Raw genomic sequence first — 16,279 nt, forward strand, 5'->3', positions numbered from 1 at the left:
CAACCAGAGTTAAGGAGGAAGCCCGCCTGGAAACCTAAGAGTATGCAGTACCATACAGCAATATAACACTGCAACGATTTGTGATTAGTTCTAATAGAAATTTGGCTCCAAAGTGTGGAAATCGTGAAAAAAATGGGCCATTTTCTGGATAATGTGGTCCATAATTAAACAGGAAACAGTCTCTTCTTGTCATCCGAGGAGGAATCAAAACCATGCATAACACGAATCCAAATATCCTGATATCCAGGGAAGTTCCAGTCAAGGTTCTTCACTCTGCCGATTACCCATTCCTACCAGATTGCATCATTTCCATTTAAACATTCCTAAGGACACGTCCTTACAGAATAGTAATTCTGCAGTTCATCGACTGTATTCATGTACATTCTCCATTTACTGTAGAGTACTTTTTTGGCTATGAGGTTTTTACAATGCGATCTGCAAAATGTGGCTTTAAACAAGTGTGAAAAAATAAAATCTTTGTTCGCTCCCAGGGCTTCAGCGCCAGCCATGTGTTTTGCAGCTGCCTCTTGCCAGTTTGCGTTCTTCAAAGTCAGTTGCCAGCATGTGCTTGTAACAAAGTGACATCAGAATCAAAACACTAATTTACAATTTGTGGTGCTTCTCTTTCAGGAGCCTCAGCTGTCAAAGGATAACACTGCACAAGAACTTGTTTTTTTCTTACGTTCTTAACTCTGTGTTTACGCTCGCCTACCTCATTGCCGTCGTGTCTGAACCAGGCCTGGTAAAAAGAGATCCAGTAAGTACTGCGCTGCCCCCCTGGCTTTTTTGAAGGGGGAATCTGTAGCGGATAGAATGGCTGGAACTGAAAGCTTAGACAGCTGAGACAACACATTTCTTTCTGCTACAAAAACTCCATGGGGCGCTTTCACACATGCACTTTCAGTCCACTTTCAATGCACTTTGCAGCTGAATTTTACTGTGTGAAAGGGCAAAATCCACTTGCAAACAATCATTAAAGTGCATTGAAAGTGGATTGAAAGTGCATTATTCAGCAGGTGTGAAAGCGCCCCATGAGAGAAAAATTAGATCATAGGAGAATATTCCGGGCAGAACTATTCGTTACAAAGGATATGTTGCAGATCCACATGTGAAAAAAGAAGGGGTGGTCCTGTTTGACAACCATAAAGCAGCATGGGATCTGTGTGCACAAAAGCCATGTGTGATTGAACCTGTAAAAAGAGGGGAACTGGGTGAGATTGAGCAAAAAGCTGGGCTGGATCCCACTCCATGTGCTGTCCAGAACAGCAGTCTCATGTCAGTAGCGCACCTTTCCTTCCATTGGCACCACTAACTGCTATCTGTCTGCCATGGATTCCACAACAGGGTTCTGAATGTTGCTGATAACAGACTTCGTTTCTTTCATGCTGCCTTGTGCAGTCACTTAGCTCAGGCTCACGATTCCAGCTACTCTGTCAGCGATAGCATCCTCGCACTTGCCATTTGAGATGACACCAAGCTGTCAACTGGAAGAACTGGTAGCTCCTCCTCCAGACTATCTAGGCCAGGGGTGTCGAATTCAATTGTTATGAGGGCCGGATATGACATAAATGTCACTTGGTCGGGCCGGGCCATGCTTTGCTAGCAAGATCGACCGGAGGGGGGGCGGCTGCCTCGGCTGTCTAGCGTGCTGGATAAGAGCTCTCAAGCAGACTCACTTGGGAGGGGCTGTAGCTCAGTGGTAGAGCATCTGCTTGGCATGCAGAAGGTACCAGGTTCAATCCCTGGCATCTCCATTTAAAGGGACTAGGCAAGTAGGTGATATGAAAGACCCCTGCCTGAGACCCTGGAGAGCCGCTGTTGGTCTGAGTAGACAATACTGACTTCAGTATAAGGCAGCTTCATGTCTTCATGTGCTGTTGCAATTTGCAGTTCAAGTTTGGTTATCTTGAATTATGAGTTGAACACGGCTGGCTCCATCAGGGTCTTCACCTTTTACCTGTTATCAGAGGTCCTTCATGTTCATTTATATAACGATAAGCCAGTTTACCATTATGTGTCACCCATGCCATATATCCATGTAGTAGAATTCCACTGGTATCTACAGAAAATCAGTGTTTGAGTGGAAAGCTGGAGATTATTTGGAGTAATTTCCCCTTTTTAAATATCACTGTGTATTTTATGCAAACGAGTATATGAAAATACTTCTGATATTTGCAGATGACGTTCTTGTACAAGCTAAAAAAAACGTTGTCAATCTACTGCCAATAAATTACAGTCTAGGAAGACAGTTATTTCTGCAATTCAAAATAAGTTTCTGAATTTTTTTAAAAAAACTTAGACTATCTTCCACATTCCAAAATATTATATATAGCTCCTTGTGCATTGTGCCTTTTTGGATGGCAGGGAGGGAATTGCAGATTTAAATGTTCCCCATTGTCAAAACTTCACGGAAAGCTAGCAAGTCAAAAGGTTTCTAGCCTTATCCTCCCACTAATATGATAATTTTCTGTGGTGCAGAGAGATTTTTGAAAGATGGCAAAGCATTTGTAAGTGGAGTGGATGAGCCTTGGGTTACTTGAAGTAGCAGGGAGTACAGTAGGCTTGGAGTGGGGTGTTGGTCCATCTCCTGTCCTCTCCATAAACTTCATTCCAGGCAGGTTTCAAGTGAGCCATCTTTAATCAGTCTTTCACAAGGTGCATACAAAGGCTCCACGCTGTCCTGCTTGCTCAGGGAGTTAGAATCATAGAATCACAACGTTGGAAGGGACCACCAGAGTCATCTAGTCCAACCCCCTGCACAATGCAGGAAATTCACAACTACCTTTCCCCAAAAAACACACCTCCAGTGACCCCTACTCCAGACCCAGAAGATGGGGGGGGGGGGGCTCCAGGATCCCTGACCAGTGTGGCCTGGAGGAAAAATGCTTCCTGACCCTAAAGTGGTGATCAGCATTACCCTGGGCATGTGAGGAGTTTCCTCACTCCTTCCTTAGACAAGGCCATGCTGACCCAGTCCAGCCTCACTTCACCCATCTCAGGCTCCCCCAGACCACCTGCCCCAGAATTTGGACCCACCCGTAGGGTAGAGTCCACCCCCAGTGGGACATCCCAGTGCAAGTCCCCGGAATGCCATCGCCTCTAACAGCAACAGCAATGGCCACCCATCCTTGTTCTACTGCACAGGTCCTGGGCCACACTTGCCCCATGGGCTGTTGCCAGGGCTTTTGCTCCTGTACTGGGGTTGGCAGGTTGCTGTCTGGCCCTGCCTTCGTCCCTGCCATCTATGCCATCTTTCCTTCTGTTCCTCCTATAGTCTTCACCTGGTTGGCTGGCTTGCAACTCAGGCTCCCTTGCCTACAGCATTCAAACATCCGATTGCACCATCCGCTGGAAGCAGAAATTACTTGTTTACCCACGAGGCCATTCTACTCTATAGTTCAGCTTCTTGAAATAAGGGAAGGAATCCAATTGTGCAGTTTCCCGTTCTCAGCGCTGTTTCAGATATGCGGAGCGATAACCTCGCACTGCTTCGGTGAGCTATTTTGATACATTCCAATTTGCAGTAAAGTGGATCAGGCTGAGAATTTAGGTTCAGCCAGGAAAATCAACCCTCAAGGCTTCCTGCTAGCGACATCCTCACCTACCTTTTATGCAGCCTGTGACGCTCAGCCTGGGCAGATGTTATTCCGCAGCCTCTCTGCAAAATGCATTGCATTCAGTGCTCATATTGCTCTGAGTGGTTAAGAAATTTTTCATTGTGTTTAACTCTGCCCTCCAATTTTTTTGATATGTTTTTATTGTGTTTTTATGGGGTACAGAAGGAAAAAAAGGAAGGGAGGGAAGTTTTGCATCCGTTTGCAATAGACAGTATTATCTCAATCATAATATACATACATAAAATAGAAATTATGCTTGCTACATTGATTCAATACATTGGTTTCTATCCTGTTACTTAGTTAAAAAGTAGTCAAATATAATTTTTGTAAGCCACTGTCCTCCCCATCAGGCTGAACACCCCTCGACACCTTTTTGAATCCTGTTTAAATACTTGAATCATTGTTAGCATGTGCCATCCTTCTGCTCTTCTTTTCTTTGACTAACTGTATCTAGTTGCTTGAGCCTCTCTTCGTATCATTTGTTCTCAAAAACCTTTGTCTCTTTTTTTGAATAGTTTCTTAATGTCCAGCATATTGCCGTATATCAATCAATCAAGTTTTATTTCGATACAATATCAGCTCTGAATAAAAAACCAAAGCTAGGTTAAAATAATAAAATAAAATAATAAAAGTTGATTATTCTGGGAGGAATCATTTGCAGAAGAGGAGGAAAGATCTTCTATGGGGAAAGATTTTCAATCAGCCGTTAACGAATCCCACTAGACCGGAGGAAAAATTTGGCTACTTGAGTGGTTATCTCCCGAGAGGAGTCTGCTAAGAGAAGGGAAACTTTAGCTTCTTCTGATCTCCCAGGAAAGGATGACAATATGGGGAGAATGTACTTATTGCAGTATATCCAGAATTTAAGAGTATTCCAAAGAAGGTCTTATCAGGACTTAAAATAGGCAAATACTAGCCATGTCTTGGAAATGATGCTGATGAAGTTTACCAAAAAATATGTCATAATAAATAGGTTGTTCAGGGAGATAAGAATATAGATTCTGAAAGAGATCTAAAGAACTGTCCAATCCTTGTTGAACTTGGTCACTGAATACTAGATGTGGCCAGTTTGTCAAAGGTCAGCCCTGTTGAGAATACAAAGGGCAGAATGCAGACAAAGGGCAGACGGCAGAGGGTTTTTTTCTTACTGTTGACCAAGGCAGCTCTGTATTCCAGTTTACTATTATTGATCTCTCTTTTTTTTTTATCCTTCTTAATCCCTCCTGCCTCTAGAATTTCTTGATCAAGAAATGTCTTTGTCCAAGTTAGCCTTCGAAAGCATCTTCCCTATTCTGGGGATGCTTACGAAGAAGCGTAAAGGTTGTTCATAATCTTTTGCGCAGTTCAGTTTCAGGAAGATGATATGTATTGCATGTAGTGTAATGACGATTAAATAGATTCAGGCCCTTATAATAATACTTACTATTGATATAGTACTTTCATTGTTCATCCTGTACTCTTTACAACCATTGCTTGCAGTGGTTGTTTACAATGACCCTATAAGGTAGGCCATTGTTGTTATCCCTGTATTTGAGGGGGGGGCTAAGAAAGAGTGCATTGTCTAAGCCTGCCTCATGAATTCACATCACAGTGCCATCCTAATAATACACTTGTGTCCAATGAAGTCAATGGGCTTAGAAGGGTGTAACTCTGCTTAAAATGGCACTGTTAATTGCTTTCAGCGATCCAACACTATTGGCTCCTTTTAGCTAAAATAATGTAAGCAGTAGTGGCATGGGTTCTTCAGGACAATTGGTTGTCCCCTGTGTGAGACAGGATTGTTGGACTGGTCAGATAACAGCATGGCTGTTATTATTTTCTTAAGTAACAAGAACATCTAATTGAACATTTTTAGTGTTTCCTTATAATTCATAAAATGCCAGTTTTATTATGGGCTGTAGTAGACAGTTGCCTCAGACTTAGAAGATGGGAAGGCAGGAGGAGTATTCATGGCTACTAGTAAAAATGGATACTAGTCATGATGCCTATTCTCTCCAGGGTCAGAGGAGCATGCTTGTTATATTAGGTGCATTGGGACACAGGCAGGATAATGATGCTGCAGTTGTTTGTGGGCTTCCTAGAGTCACCTGGTTGGCCACTGTGTGAACAGACTGCTGGACTTGATGTGCCTTGGTCTGATCCAGCATGGCTTTTCTTATGTTCTTATGAGGATATCTCATTGATACTAATTTCCCAACTGCACTATAGCTTTAAAATGCAACCAAAATAATATATATACAACCTTGCAAAACGAAATGGCCATCATTAATAAGTTAATTATTGAAGTAATAAGTAATGTGGCCCATAATATACAGGGGAAAGGGTTCTGGACATTTCAATCACTGTTTTATCTTTGTGATCTTTGTAATGGCACACACCTAGTAGTGTTAGTATGAATACTACACTGTTCTGATCACGTTGCACTATATTAATCACATTAAAGTAGAAATCATATTAAAGCAAATCACTGATCCACTCATGCATTTTATTATTACATGGAAGAGCACAGGGGACCAATCTGTTGCTGAAAGTTGGTCATAACTGAATGATTAATATTGTCCATTCTTGCAAACCTTGTGATAAACCCTTGAACTCCATAGAAATCACTGCTAACAAAATTTGTCTCATGACATTCGATGTCTTCTTTTCTTCAAATGTAATAATTCTTGCATCTTTGTGATTTGCAAAAGTTTTACCAATAACTGGTAAAGTGCCCACCAAAATGACCGTGTGGGACGGTTGCCAACTCCAGCTTGGGAACTTCCTGGAGATTTGGGGACAGTGCCTGGGGACAGCAGAATTCAGGGAAGGGAGAGAACTCAGTGGTGGTGTGGTGCCATAAATTCTGCCTTCCAAAGCAGCCATTTCCTCCAGGGTAATTGATCCCCATAGTCTGGAGATCAGTTGTCTATCTGGGAGAACTCCGGGCCCCACCCAGAGGTTGGCAACTTTCTCTGTGTGTATGTGTTTGTGCAAATGAAAATCTCTAGGGATTTAATATATCTCAGTCTACTGGGGTTCTTGGCGTCATACCTACACCTGAGACCCCGAGTGTTTTGCAGAGTGATTCTCCTTGTGTAGACCAACTGTAAGACACACAGAAAATAAAAAGATGAGGGAGGGAATGAGAGGAAGAAAAACCTGAGAGAGGAAAATTGCGGGGGTAAAGAAAAATCTGCAGAGAGAGAGAGAGAAGAAAATGTGGAGAGGGGCCTGAGGGAAAAAAGAAAAGGGGCCCCTGTGGAGGGTTAGGATTTTTCTTCCTTGCATAGGGTTGCTAACCCCCATGTAGTAGCAGGAGATCTCCTGCTATCACAACTGATCTCCAGCCTTCAGAGATCAGTTCACCTGGAGAAAATGGCTGCTTGGGCAATTGGACTCTATGACATTGAAGTCCCTCCCCTCCCAAAACCCCACCCTCCTCAGGCTCCACCCCAAAAACCTCCCGCCGATGACAAAGAGGGACCTGGCAACCCTATCCCTGCGGGTCCCCAGCTTGTACTATAATAAATGTGTTCCAAGTTTTGAGGGATCATTAAAGATGATCTGCTTATCCAGAACTTTCTAATGAATGTTCCATCAGATATTCTCTGTCTTATTGTACTGCATTATGTTTGTATCATTCAAATAATTTCTTGTATATAATGTTTTTATTGAGCACTCATTAAGTTGTGATGTGCACAAGAACAATATGAATGTCTAAGTTCGCTTTTATCTGTTTTAGTCATTATGGGTTTGTATTGAACTATGTTTTGTTCATTAAAATATTTTTGAGTGTTAAGATTGTATATCACTCTGTTTAGAAAATCATAGCTGTTTAAAATGAATCCCATATTTTCTTGCAACAGTACTGTATTTGAAAACATCCGCTGTATTTTTGTTTGCTTAGTCAAGGAGCATTTTCAGCTTTTCTTATGTTCCTTAAGATTTTTGGTGCATGATACCATTTCTGATTTTAGTTAATTGAGTAAAACCACCATTGAATAATTTCAGCACCGGGCTTTCATATCTTTTGTCTTATCACTGCTATGTTGATGAGATATTCTGTACTGATCTAATGCTTTTTTCCCCTTGTAATTTCAAAATTATAGATAACCAAATGTCACCAGCTGTTCTCTGCCAGAACCTGTCTCAATATGCGCACTATTTTTTTCAGGTTTATTTATGTATTTTGAAAAGTCGAACCCATACCAGTAAAGGTTTTTTTCTGGCTTTTTTCTGGATATCTGAACATGTTTGGCTCCATTAAAGTCTATGGGGTTTTTTTTTAGGATCTGGGGGGGGCTATTTTCAGGGTAGAGGCACCAAATTTGCAGCATGGTTGCAGGTGACTCTCCCTAGAAGAACCCCCAAGTTTGGTGACGTTTGGGTCAGGGGGTCCGATTTTATGGGCTCCCAAAGGGGGTGCCCCCTCTATCCAATGGAATTTTAAATTGTTTCCAATAGAAGCAGTTTCTGTCCCTCCAACATCAATGCCAGCCAACCCAGCATGGCTCTTGGCCTCCAGCACCCAGCTTGTGCAGCTCCTGAACCCTCTCAATTGTCACAGCTGCCCCTTGTAAATCCATTGAGATTCCCAGCCTCCCTTCCTGGCCCACCACAGCTCCTGCGCCTTCCTCTGCCGACAAGAGTAAATCAACAGATGTGTGTTGTCTGCACATGTGTAGTAAACACTTTGCCAGCATGGTGTAGTGGTTAAGAATGGTGGTTTGGAGTGGTGGACTCTGATCTGGAGAACTGGGTTTGATTCTCCACTCCTCCACATGAGCGGTGGATGCTAATCTAGTGAATCAGGTTGGTTTCCCCACTCCTCCACATGAAGCCAGCCTGGTGACCTTGGACTAGTCACACTCTCTCAGCCTCACCTACCTCACAGGGTGTCTGTTGTGAGGAGGGGGAGGGAAGGTGATTGTAAGCTGGTTTGATTCTCCCTTAAGTGGTAGAGAAAGTTGGCATATAAAAACCAACTCTTCTTCTGTGTGGGAGATGTATTTTTTAAAGTTTTAAGATTTTTCTGCAAACCTGGGGAGTCCCCAAGTTTGGAGAAAAATCTCCTTTCTTTCAATGTGGGCCCAATCCACAGATTTAAGTACCTGCAGATCTGCCCACACTTGAGAAATAGATATATAGTTGATGATATGCAGGAGAAAACCAGTTGGCTATCATTTGGTTCTTTGATATTAAATGAATGAAACACTTGACCCAAGAGTAAATACAGTGCTGAATGTAATCCATTCCATTCTAAACAATCTACTTCATCTGTGCTTTCAAAGCAAAGCATCCCAAATCCCACATGAATAAAGTTTGCAGTGACTCAGAATTAATCTATTATCTTGTGAATACCAAACAACTACGTAGGAAAAATTTCCTGCTGTGACAGCATCTGCTGCGAAGCAGAAAATTTGACTGAACATTGGAGGGTTTTTCTTTCCTCTGTGGGGTTCTTTTCAGTTGAGAAGGTTAATGTCCTATCACAGGCAAGTCCTTTCCTCTCAATGAAAGCCAGTGGTTAGAGCTTCAACTAGGACCTGGGAGTGTATGTGTTAAGTGCCATCAAGTCATCTTTAAAAAGTTGGGGGGGAAGAAATCCCAAACAATTATCGCCCAATCAGCCTGACATCAATACCAGGTAAAATACTAGAGCAGACAATTAAACAGACAGTCTGTAAGCACTTAGAAAGAAATGGCGTGCTCACTGACAGTCAACATGGGTTTCTCAAAAACAGGTCATGCCAAACTAATCTCATATCTTTTTTTGAAAGAGTGACAAGTATGGTAGATGAAGGGAATGCTGTAGATGTAGTGTACCTTGATTTCAGTAAAGCCTTTGATAAAGTCCCCCATGATCTTCTTGAAACAAAGCTAGTAAAATGTGGGCTGGACACTGCTACTGTTAGGTGGATTGGTAATTGGTTGACCAACCAAACCCAAAAGGTGCTCATTAATGGCACAACTTCATCCTGGAGAGGAGTGACCAGTGGGGTACCACAGGGGTCTGTCCTGGGACCAGTACTATTTACTATTTTTATAAATGACTTGGATGATGGAATAGAGAGCATGCTAATCAAATTTTCAGATGACACCAAGTTAGGAGGGGTAGTTAATACCCCGGAGGGTAGGGTCAGAGTTCAGAATGACCTCGATAGACTGGAGAGCTGGGCCATAAGCAATAAAATGGATTTCAATAGGGAGAAGTGTAAAGTACTTCACCTAGGCAGAAACAACATAAGGCACAGGTACAGGTACAGGATGGGAGGTACAGGATGGGAGATAGTTGGCTTGACAACAGTACATGTGAAAGAGATCTGGGAGTCTTAGTGTACCACAAACTGAACATGAGTCAACAGTGTGATATGGCAGCTAAGAAGGCCGGTGCAATTCTGGGCTGCATCAATAGGAATATTGTGTCTAGATCAAGGGAAGTAATACTACCACTATATTCTGCATTAGTCAGACCTCACTTGGAATACTGTGTCCAGTTTTGGGCTCCACAATTTAAGAAGGATGTTGACAAGTTGGAGTGTATCCAGAGGAGGGCGACCAGAATGGTCAAAGGTCTGGAATCCATGCCCTATGAGGAGAGACTTAGGGAGTTGGGAGTTTGTTTAGTTTGGAGAAGAGAAGATTGAGGGGAGACATGATAGCCATGTTTAAATATTTGAAGGGATGTCATGTTGATGAGGGAACTAGCTTGTTCTCTGTTGCTCCAGAGACTAGGACACGGAGTAATGGATTTAAACTAATAGAAAAGTGATTCCACCTAAACATTAGGAAGACCTTTCTGATGGTGAGGGCTGTTCGACGGTGGAATGAGCTGTCTCGGAGGGTGGTGGAGTCCCCGTCTTTGGAGGTCTTTAAGCAGAGGCTAGATGGCCATCTGTCGGGAGTGCTTTGATTGTGGGATCCTGGGTGGCGGGGGGAGGGTTGGGTCACTGGGGATGTGGGATGAGGTAGTTGTTAATTTCCTGCATTGTGCAGGGGGTTGGACTAGATGACCCTGGTGGTCCCTTCCAACTCTATGATTCTAAGTCGCTTCCGACTCATGGCAACCCTATGAATGGAAGTCCTCCAAAATGTCCTATCTTTGGCAGCCTTGCTCAGATCTTGCAAATTGAGGGCTGTGGCTTCCTTTATTGAGTCAATCCATCTCTTGCTGGGTCTTCCTCTTTTCCTGCTGCCCTCAACTTTTCCTAGCATGACTGTCTTTTCCAGTGACTCTTGTCTTCTCATAATGTAACCAAAATACAATAGCCTCAGTTTAGTCATTTTAGCTTCTAGGGTCAGTTCAGGCTTGATTTGATGTATAGCCCACTGATTTGTTTTTTTGGCAGTCCACTGTATCCCTAACACTGTTCTCCAACACCACATTTCAAAGGAATCTACTTTCTTCAATGTCCAGCTTTCACACCCATACATAGTAATAGGGAATATGATGGCATGAATTAACTTAATCTTGGTGGCCAGTGACACATCTTTACACTTCACAATCTTCAGGACCTGGGAGACCCATGGTCAAATCCCTACTCTGCCATGAGTCCTAGTCTGAGGCTCTAACCACTGGCTTTCATTGAAGGGCTGTTGTCGAATAGTAGCATGCAGCCAGGTCTGGGAGTGTCATGCAAGTTGTATGGTAGCAAGTTGCCCAGTGGTTGCTCCCTGGTCTGGCCCCATGAGTCTCCCTCAAAGGCCAAACAGGGCTGAAAGGGACCTTGCCTCTCCCCCTGCTTTTTACTGACATAAACCAAAGCTTGAAAGCTGCCTAGCTATGTGGCTGCCTAGCAATGGTCAGTTACTAACTTAGATAAGGAGAGTAAGAGGAAATAGAGTGTGAACAGGGATACAGGGTAAATTGAGCTGACCCCCAGAAGTCCTTGCTGATTCCTCACAGTGCAACAACACACAACTGGGCCATAGTTTTCACAGGGAGAGACTGCCAGGGTAGGGAAGGAAAGCTGAAGACGGGGGCAGAGAAAAGTAAGTTGGCTCATGGGTGGGAAGTAGAGAAGGAAGCAAGAAAAAGGGAGAGGCTATGTGGGGGCTTCCAAGGAAGGGCAAGAACAAATAGTTGGGAGGGGGAAATGAGATGCTCCCTGCTAATCCCTGCAGGTCCCCTGATTGTCCTAAATAATTTCCCCACAATTATTTCACTCCATTATGGGAAGTGTCGATTTAATCCTACACTCTGCTTCTTTTTCCCTAATTCATGAGAGGGCCTGTCCTCTCATCCCAAGACTGCTGAACTCCACTGGACTTTCTCAACAATATTATTATAATTTATTTTAGGAGAACAGCAATTTGATATTTGAGTTCTTCAAGGACGCTCCAAGCCTCTTGGAAAGCTTCATGGTTGTCCCTTTCAACTTTATTCAGAGTAATGCCCTCAAAAAAAAAAAGCTTCCTCTTTTGCTTTCAAATGTAACTATGGGCGAAAACGCACGGTTGCTTTAGCTTCCATTATTCAGGGTTAAGCCCATTTTCCTCTTGGCATTTTATTTTACCACTGTACCCGTTACAACAAAATTAGTTCTTCTAGCAATCCCAACTGACTCATATATGTATGACAGCATCCACATCAGCCCTTTAACTACTTAGTTCTCTCCATTGTCAAAGATCTGATGTCAGTTTTGTAGACCTTGTCTTCTACTGTTCTGTGGTCTTGCTCTGCTTATACATTCCTGATAATATTGTCAGTAGCACCAACTACCCTAACAAACAAAATACCTTGGGAGGGAGCTGTTTAAATGGATAAAAACAATTTCATAATCAGTCTTTGGATGAGACTTCAATTGTCTTTTTTTTTTTTTTTTACTGCAACTGGATTTAGAAAATAGCTCCAAATCTGGAAGTAGATAGTGACATATCAACAGTTATAATATGTTCTGCCAGAAAATGATTTAAAGTAGCACTGCTTAGTCAAGTTGTATTTTGGGAAAGGTCTGTTTCTTATTTATTCCAAGCTATGGACACTTGGAATTTAAGCATGCTGTCAGAGAACAATGATCTAATAACCAGGGCAAGTTTAGTAATCCAAATTCAATGCAAGCCTGTTTGAGGCAGAATTATATTGTCTGAGGAAAATGTCCTCGTGTCTTCTTCAGACTGAATTCAGATGATAAACGTAGTAAACTGTGGGACATTTCCTGTACAAACAGACAGTGGGACAAATATTCAGCTGTATATCAGCCTCAAGCACCATTGATTTTGGACATCATGTGACCAGAAAGTGTGGATATTGTGCAAAGTTATTAATTGAACTGTCACAGGGGATATGTCTTATGTGTGCTGTGTACTTCATCAGCAAAGTGCACTTAGAAATAGAAATCTAAAATATGCATTGCTTTCCTGTGCTTTGAGTTGCATGGCATCAAAATGGACTTGCAGTAAATGAGTCCATTTTGATAAGAGTGTTTTCAGAGTACTACCTGTTGAAACTGTGTACTTGGGTTATGATGATAAGGCTCTGTGGCTGGTCTGGCTCTGTGGTTGCCCCTGCTCTGGTCCTCCAGAGCTTTCTACAAATACCTGTCTCCAAACTATTAGCAAAATATCACTATCCCATGCCTACTGAGGATAGATATTGTATAAAGGCACCCCCAGTCTATTCCACTACCCTGGCACAATGTCTTGGTTTTCCTCACAACAGCACTGCCTGTTAACAAATTTGCACTTATGCAGCTGTGGCTGTGATCCATCCTAACTGCTTATTTGGTGCTCAGCAGCCAGAAAGGATTATTCTTTTTATATTATGCATAATTGCAGCTGGCATTTGCTTAAATACTCTAGTAACTACATTTCTAACAATGTAATTCATTTCCTCCCCCCCCCCAAAAAAAAATCTGCCATATATAAGCTGCAGAAAATTATTCCAAAGGCAAATAATCATGTATTTAAGTCAAACAAATGGATTCCTGAGTCCCCTGCTATATGCATGGCAAATGTAAGGCCACACTGAAAGAGAAGGATCTGCTGATATCATGCATAGTCTTGTTTGCTCCTGCCAGTGTGTGCAGTGGTTAAGAGAGGCGGGACTCTAATCTAGAGAACTGGGTTCGATTCCCTGCTCTTCCAGATGAAGCCTGCTGGGTGACCTTGGCCCAGTCACAGTTATCTCACGGACGTTTCTCAGCCCACGCGGAGGCAGGCAATGGCTAACCACCTCTGAATGTCTCTTGCCTTGAAAACCCTATGGGGTCTCCATAGGTCAGCTGTGACTTGATGGCACACATACACACACACACTGATTGTGGCACCCAGTTTATTTCTATTGATCTTCTAGTGCATTCCCTCTTCAATCCTAAACAAAGTTACATTTTTCTAAGGTCTATAAATCCTATTAAACAAAAGTTCTACTTCTCTCTTTTTGCTCCTGCTTTTCCAACATTTATATTTTTCTAATTAGTTAGTACTTCTTCACTAGCGGTGACTGGCATACCTAAACTTAATCCTTAATTATCACTTCTTGTTCTCTTAGGAGAAGGTGCTTTGATTTCATTTGCACCTAGTGCACAAACAGCCACAGTTTAGCACTTTTAAGTCTCATGGATTTCAGTCAGAGAGTTATGTGTGTGTGTAAAGTGCCGTCAAGTCGCAGCCGACTTATGGCAGCCCCTTTTGGGGTTTTCATGGCAAGAGACTAACAGAGGTGGTTTGCCAGTGCCTTCCTCTGCACAGCAACCGTGGTATTCCTTGGTGGTCTCCCATCCAAATACTAACCAAGGCCGACCCTGCTTAGCTTCTGAGATCTGACGAGATCAGGCTAGCCTGGGCCATCCAGGTCAGGGCCAGAGAGTTATACATATCTGTAAATCTATCATTCATTTTGTTGGGTTTAATCTTTGGCTCTTTTCTGTCCTATGTAAACAGCCTGAGAAGTTGTACAAAATCAGTGATTTGGCTGATATTTTTCAAATATGGCTTTCAGACATATTTGTCAGAGGTTTGATACCAATCTAACACAGTTGCATTTCATTTTGCAATACGTACAATATGATAGCATAATATCCACAACCAGTGTTCTTTTTGCCTTTACATTTTCATCATGTTAAGCTCCAGTTCACACACTTTAGAACCAGCCAACAGAGGTTCACTGAATTATTGTAGCAGTAGCTATCAGAAGCAAAAGCTACAAACATTTGTGGATAACTTCCAGCTGTCTCAGCACTCACACCACATGCTATCTATTGCCTACTCATTTAATTTCCTTGCTTGAGGGACAAGCAAGTTACAGTGATTTCCATTCAATGTGACTTTCATGTTTCTCTTTACTGTTAGAAGAAGCAAGTCACTGCTGGAAGATAGGTGACTTTCTAAAGTCCTATGCAGAGTTAAATCTTCTGAAGATGGCCTTAGACAAGAGTAACTCTGCATAGGATTGCACTGAGAGTAAATGAACCATGGCAGTAACCGGTGGTAGCATTGAGAAGAAGGCTCTCTGTTGATGCCTACAGTTTATTGGTCTTGAGAGCTGCTTCTACAGTTACCTGGAGGATTCTGATCATATAATAATAGCTGGCTTACAGGCTATTTTGTGAACTTGGATTTAGGGTGTCCAAAACGGACTAGGAAATATATTGCATTGAAGATTAGAATGAAATTACCTTTAAACCACTTCTGTATAAATGAAAATACTATAAATCTTTTCAAGTGAAGTTTGATGTTTAATGTGTTCTGAATAATATTTGTTCAACACAATTCATCTTGATATATTGCTAAGCTTGATACATTGCTTCATTCAAACATATTTTTTCAATTGATGAGACATGTCTTCAAGCACTAACCTGGCTCATCCTTTATGCCTTGCCTAGTAGCTTTTCCCAAACCTATTGCCTATCAAGGGAGTAAAGTCATAAATTGAAGTGGATGAGTGAAATTAACTTAGGAGATGGCTGCAGAATTTAAATGAGAAAGCTACAAACGGTGATTTCTGCATGTGATAGAGAGTATAGGCATATAAATGAAGTATGGGAAGGCTTAATAGAATTAATCTTAATACAGTTAAGGCATCCCAGAAGCCTACAGTGTTTGCATAGTAATTCTGGCAAGGACAGAAAAGACTATCCTGTTGGATTTGCCGCAGAAAGGCATGGGCCAGCTCATGACACGAATGTGGGCCACTAGCCAAAATGGCATAGACGTGTACAGGCATTGCATAGACATAGAGCAGGGGTCCTCAAACTTTTTAAACAGGGGGCCAGTTCACTGTCCCTCAAACACTGTTGGGGGCCGGACTGTTGGGGGGAGGCGGCGGCAGCGCGAGGGGGCTCTCCGGAAAAGCATCCTCCTTACAAGCCCGGACCTTCCCCCTGTAGTGGTTAAGAATGGCGGTTTGCAGCGGGGACTCTGATCTAGAGAACCGGGTTTGATTCCCCACTCCTCCACATGAGAAGAGGAGGCTAATCTGGTGAACCTGGTTGGTTTCCCCACCCCTACTCACGAAGCCAGCTGGATGACCTTGGGCAAGTTACAGCTCTGTTAGCGATCTCTCAGCCCCACCTGCCTCACAGGGCGTCTGTTGTGGGAGGGTATGGGAAGGGGATTGTAAGACAATTTGAGTCTCCCTTTAGTGGTAGAGAAAGTCGGCATGTAAAAACCAAGGCCATTTATTCATGGAAGGGTTTGCCTTGGATTTGCCGCTCTCCAGATGCACATTTTCCCCATCTGAA

At 42.6% G+C, this 16,279-nt stretch overlaps 1 protein-coding gene across 1 annotated transcript in view; it reads left to right on the forward strand.

Annotated features, from left to right (window-relative positions):
• CALCR (calcitonin receptor) overlaps positions 1-16,279 on the forward strand; it is a 95,577-nt gene that overhangs the window by 44,646 nt on the left and 34,652 nt on the right. Inside the window, exon 6 of the mRNA XM_056857620.1 lies at positions 631-757. Within this exon, the coding sequence (XP_056713598.1) occupies positions 631-757 (127 nt within the window). The remainder of the gene's footprint in view (positions 1-630; positions 758-16,279) is intronic.

Source organism: Euleptes europaea, chromosome 11 (genome assembly GCF_029931775.1).
Source record: "Euleptes europaea isolate rEulEur1 chromosome 11, rEulEur1.hap1, whole genome shotgun sequence".
In the NCBI taxonomy this organism is placed as follows: domain Eukaryota; kingdom Metazoa; phylum Chordata; class Lepidosauria; order Squamata; family Sphaerodactylidae; genus Euleptes; species Euleptes europaea.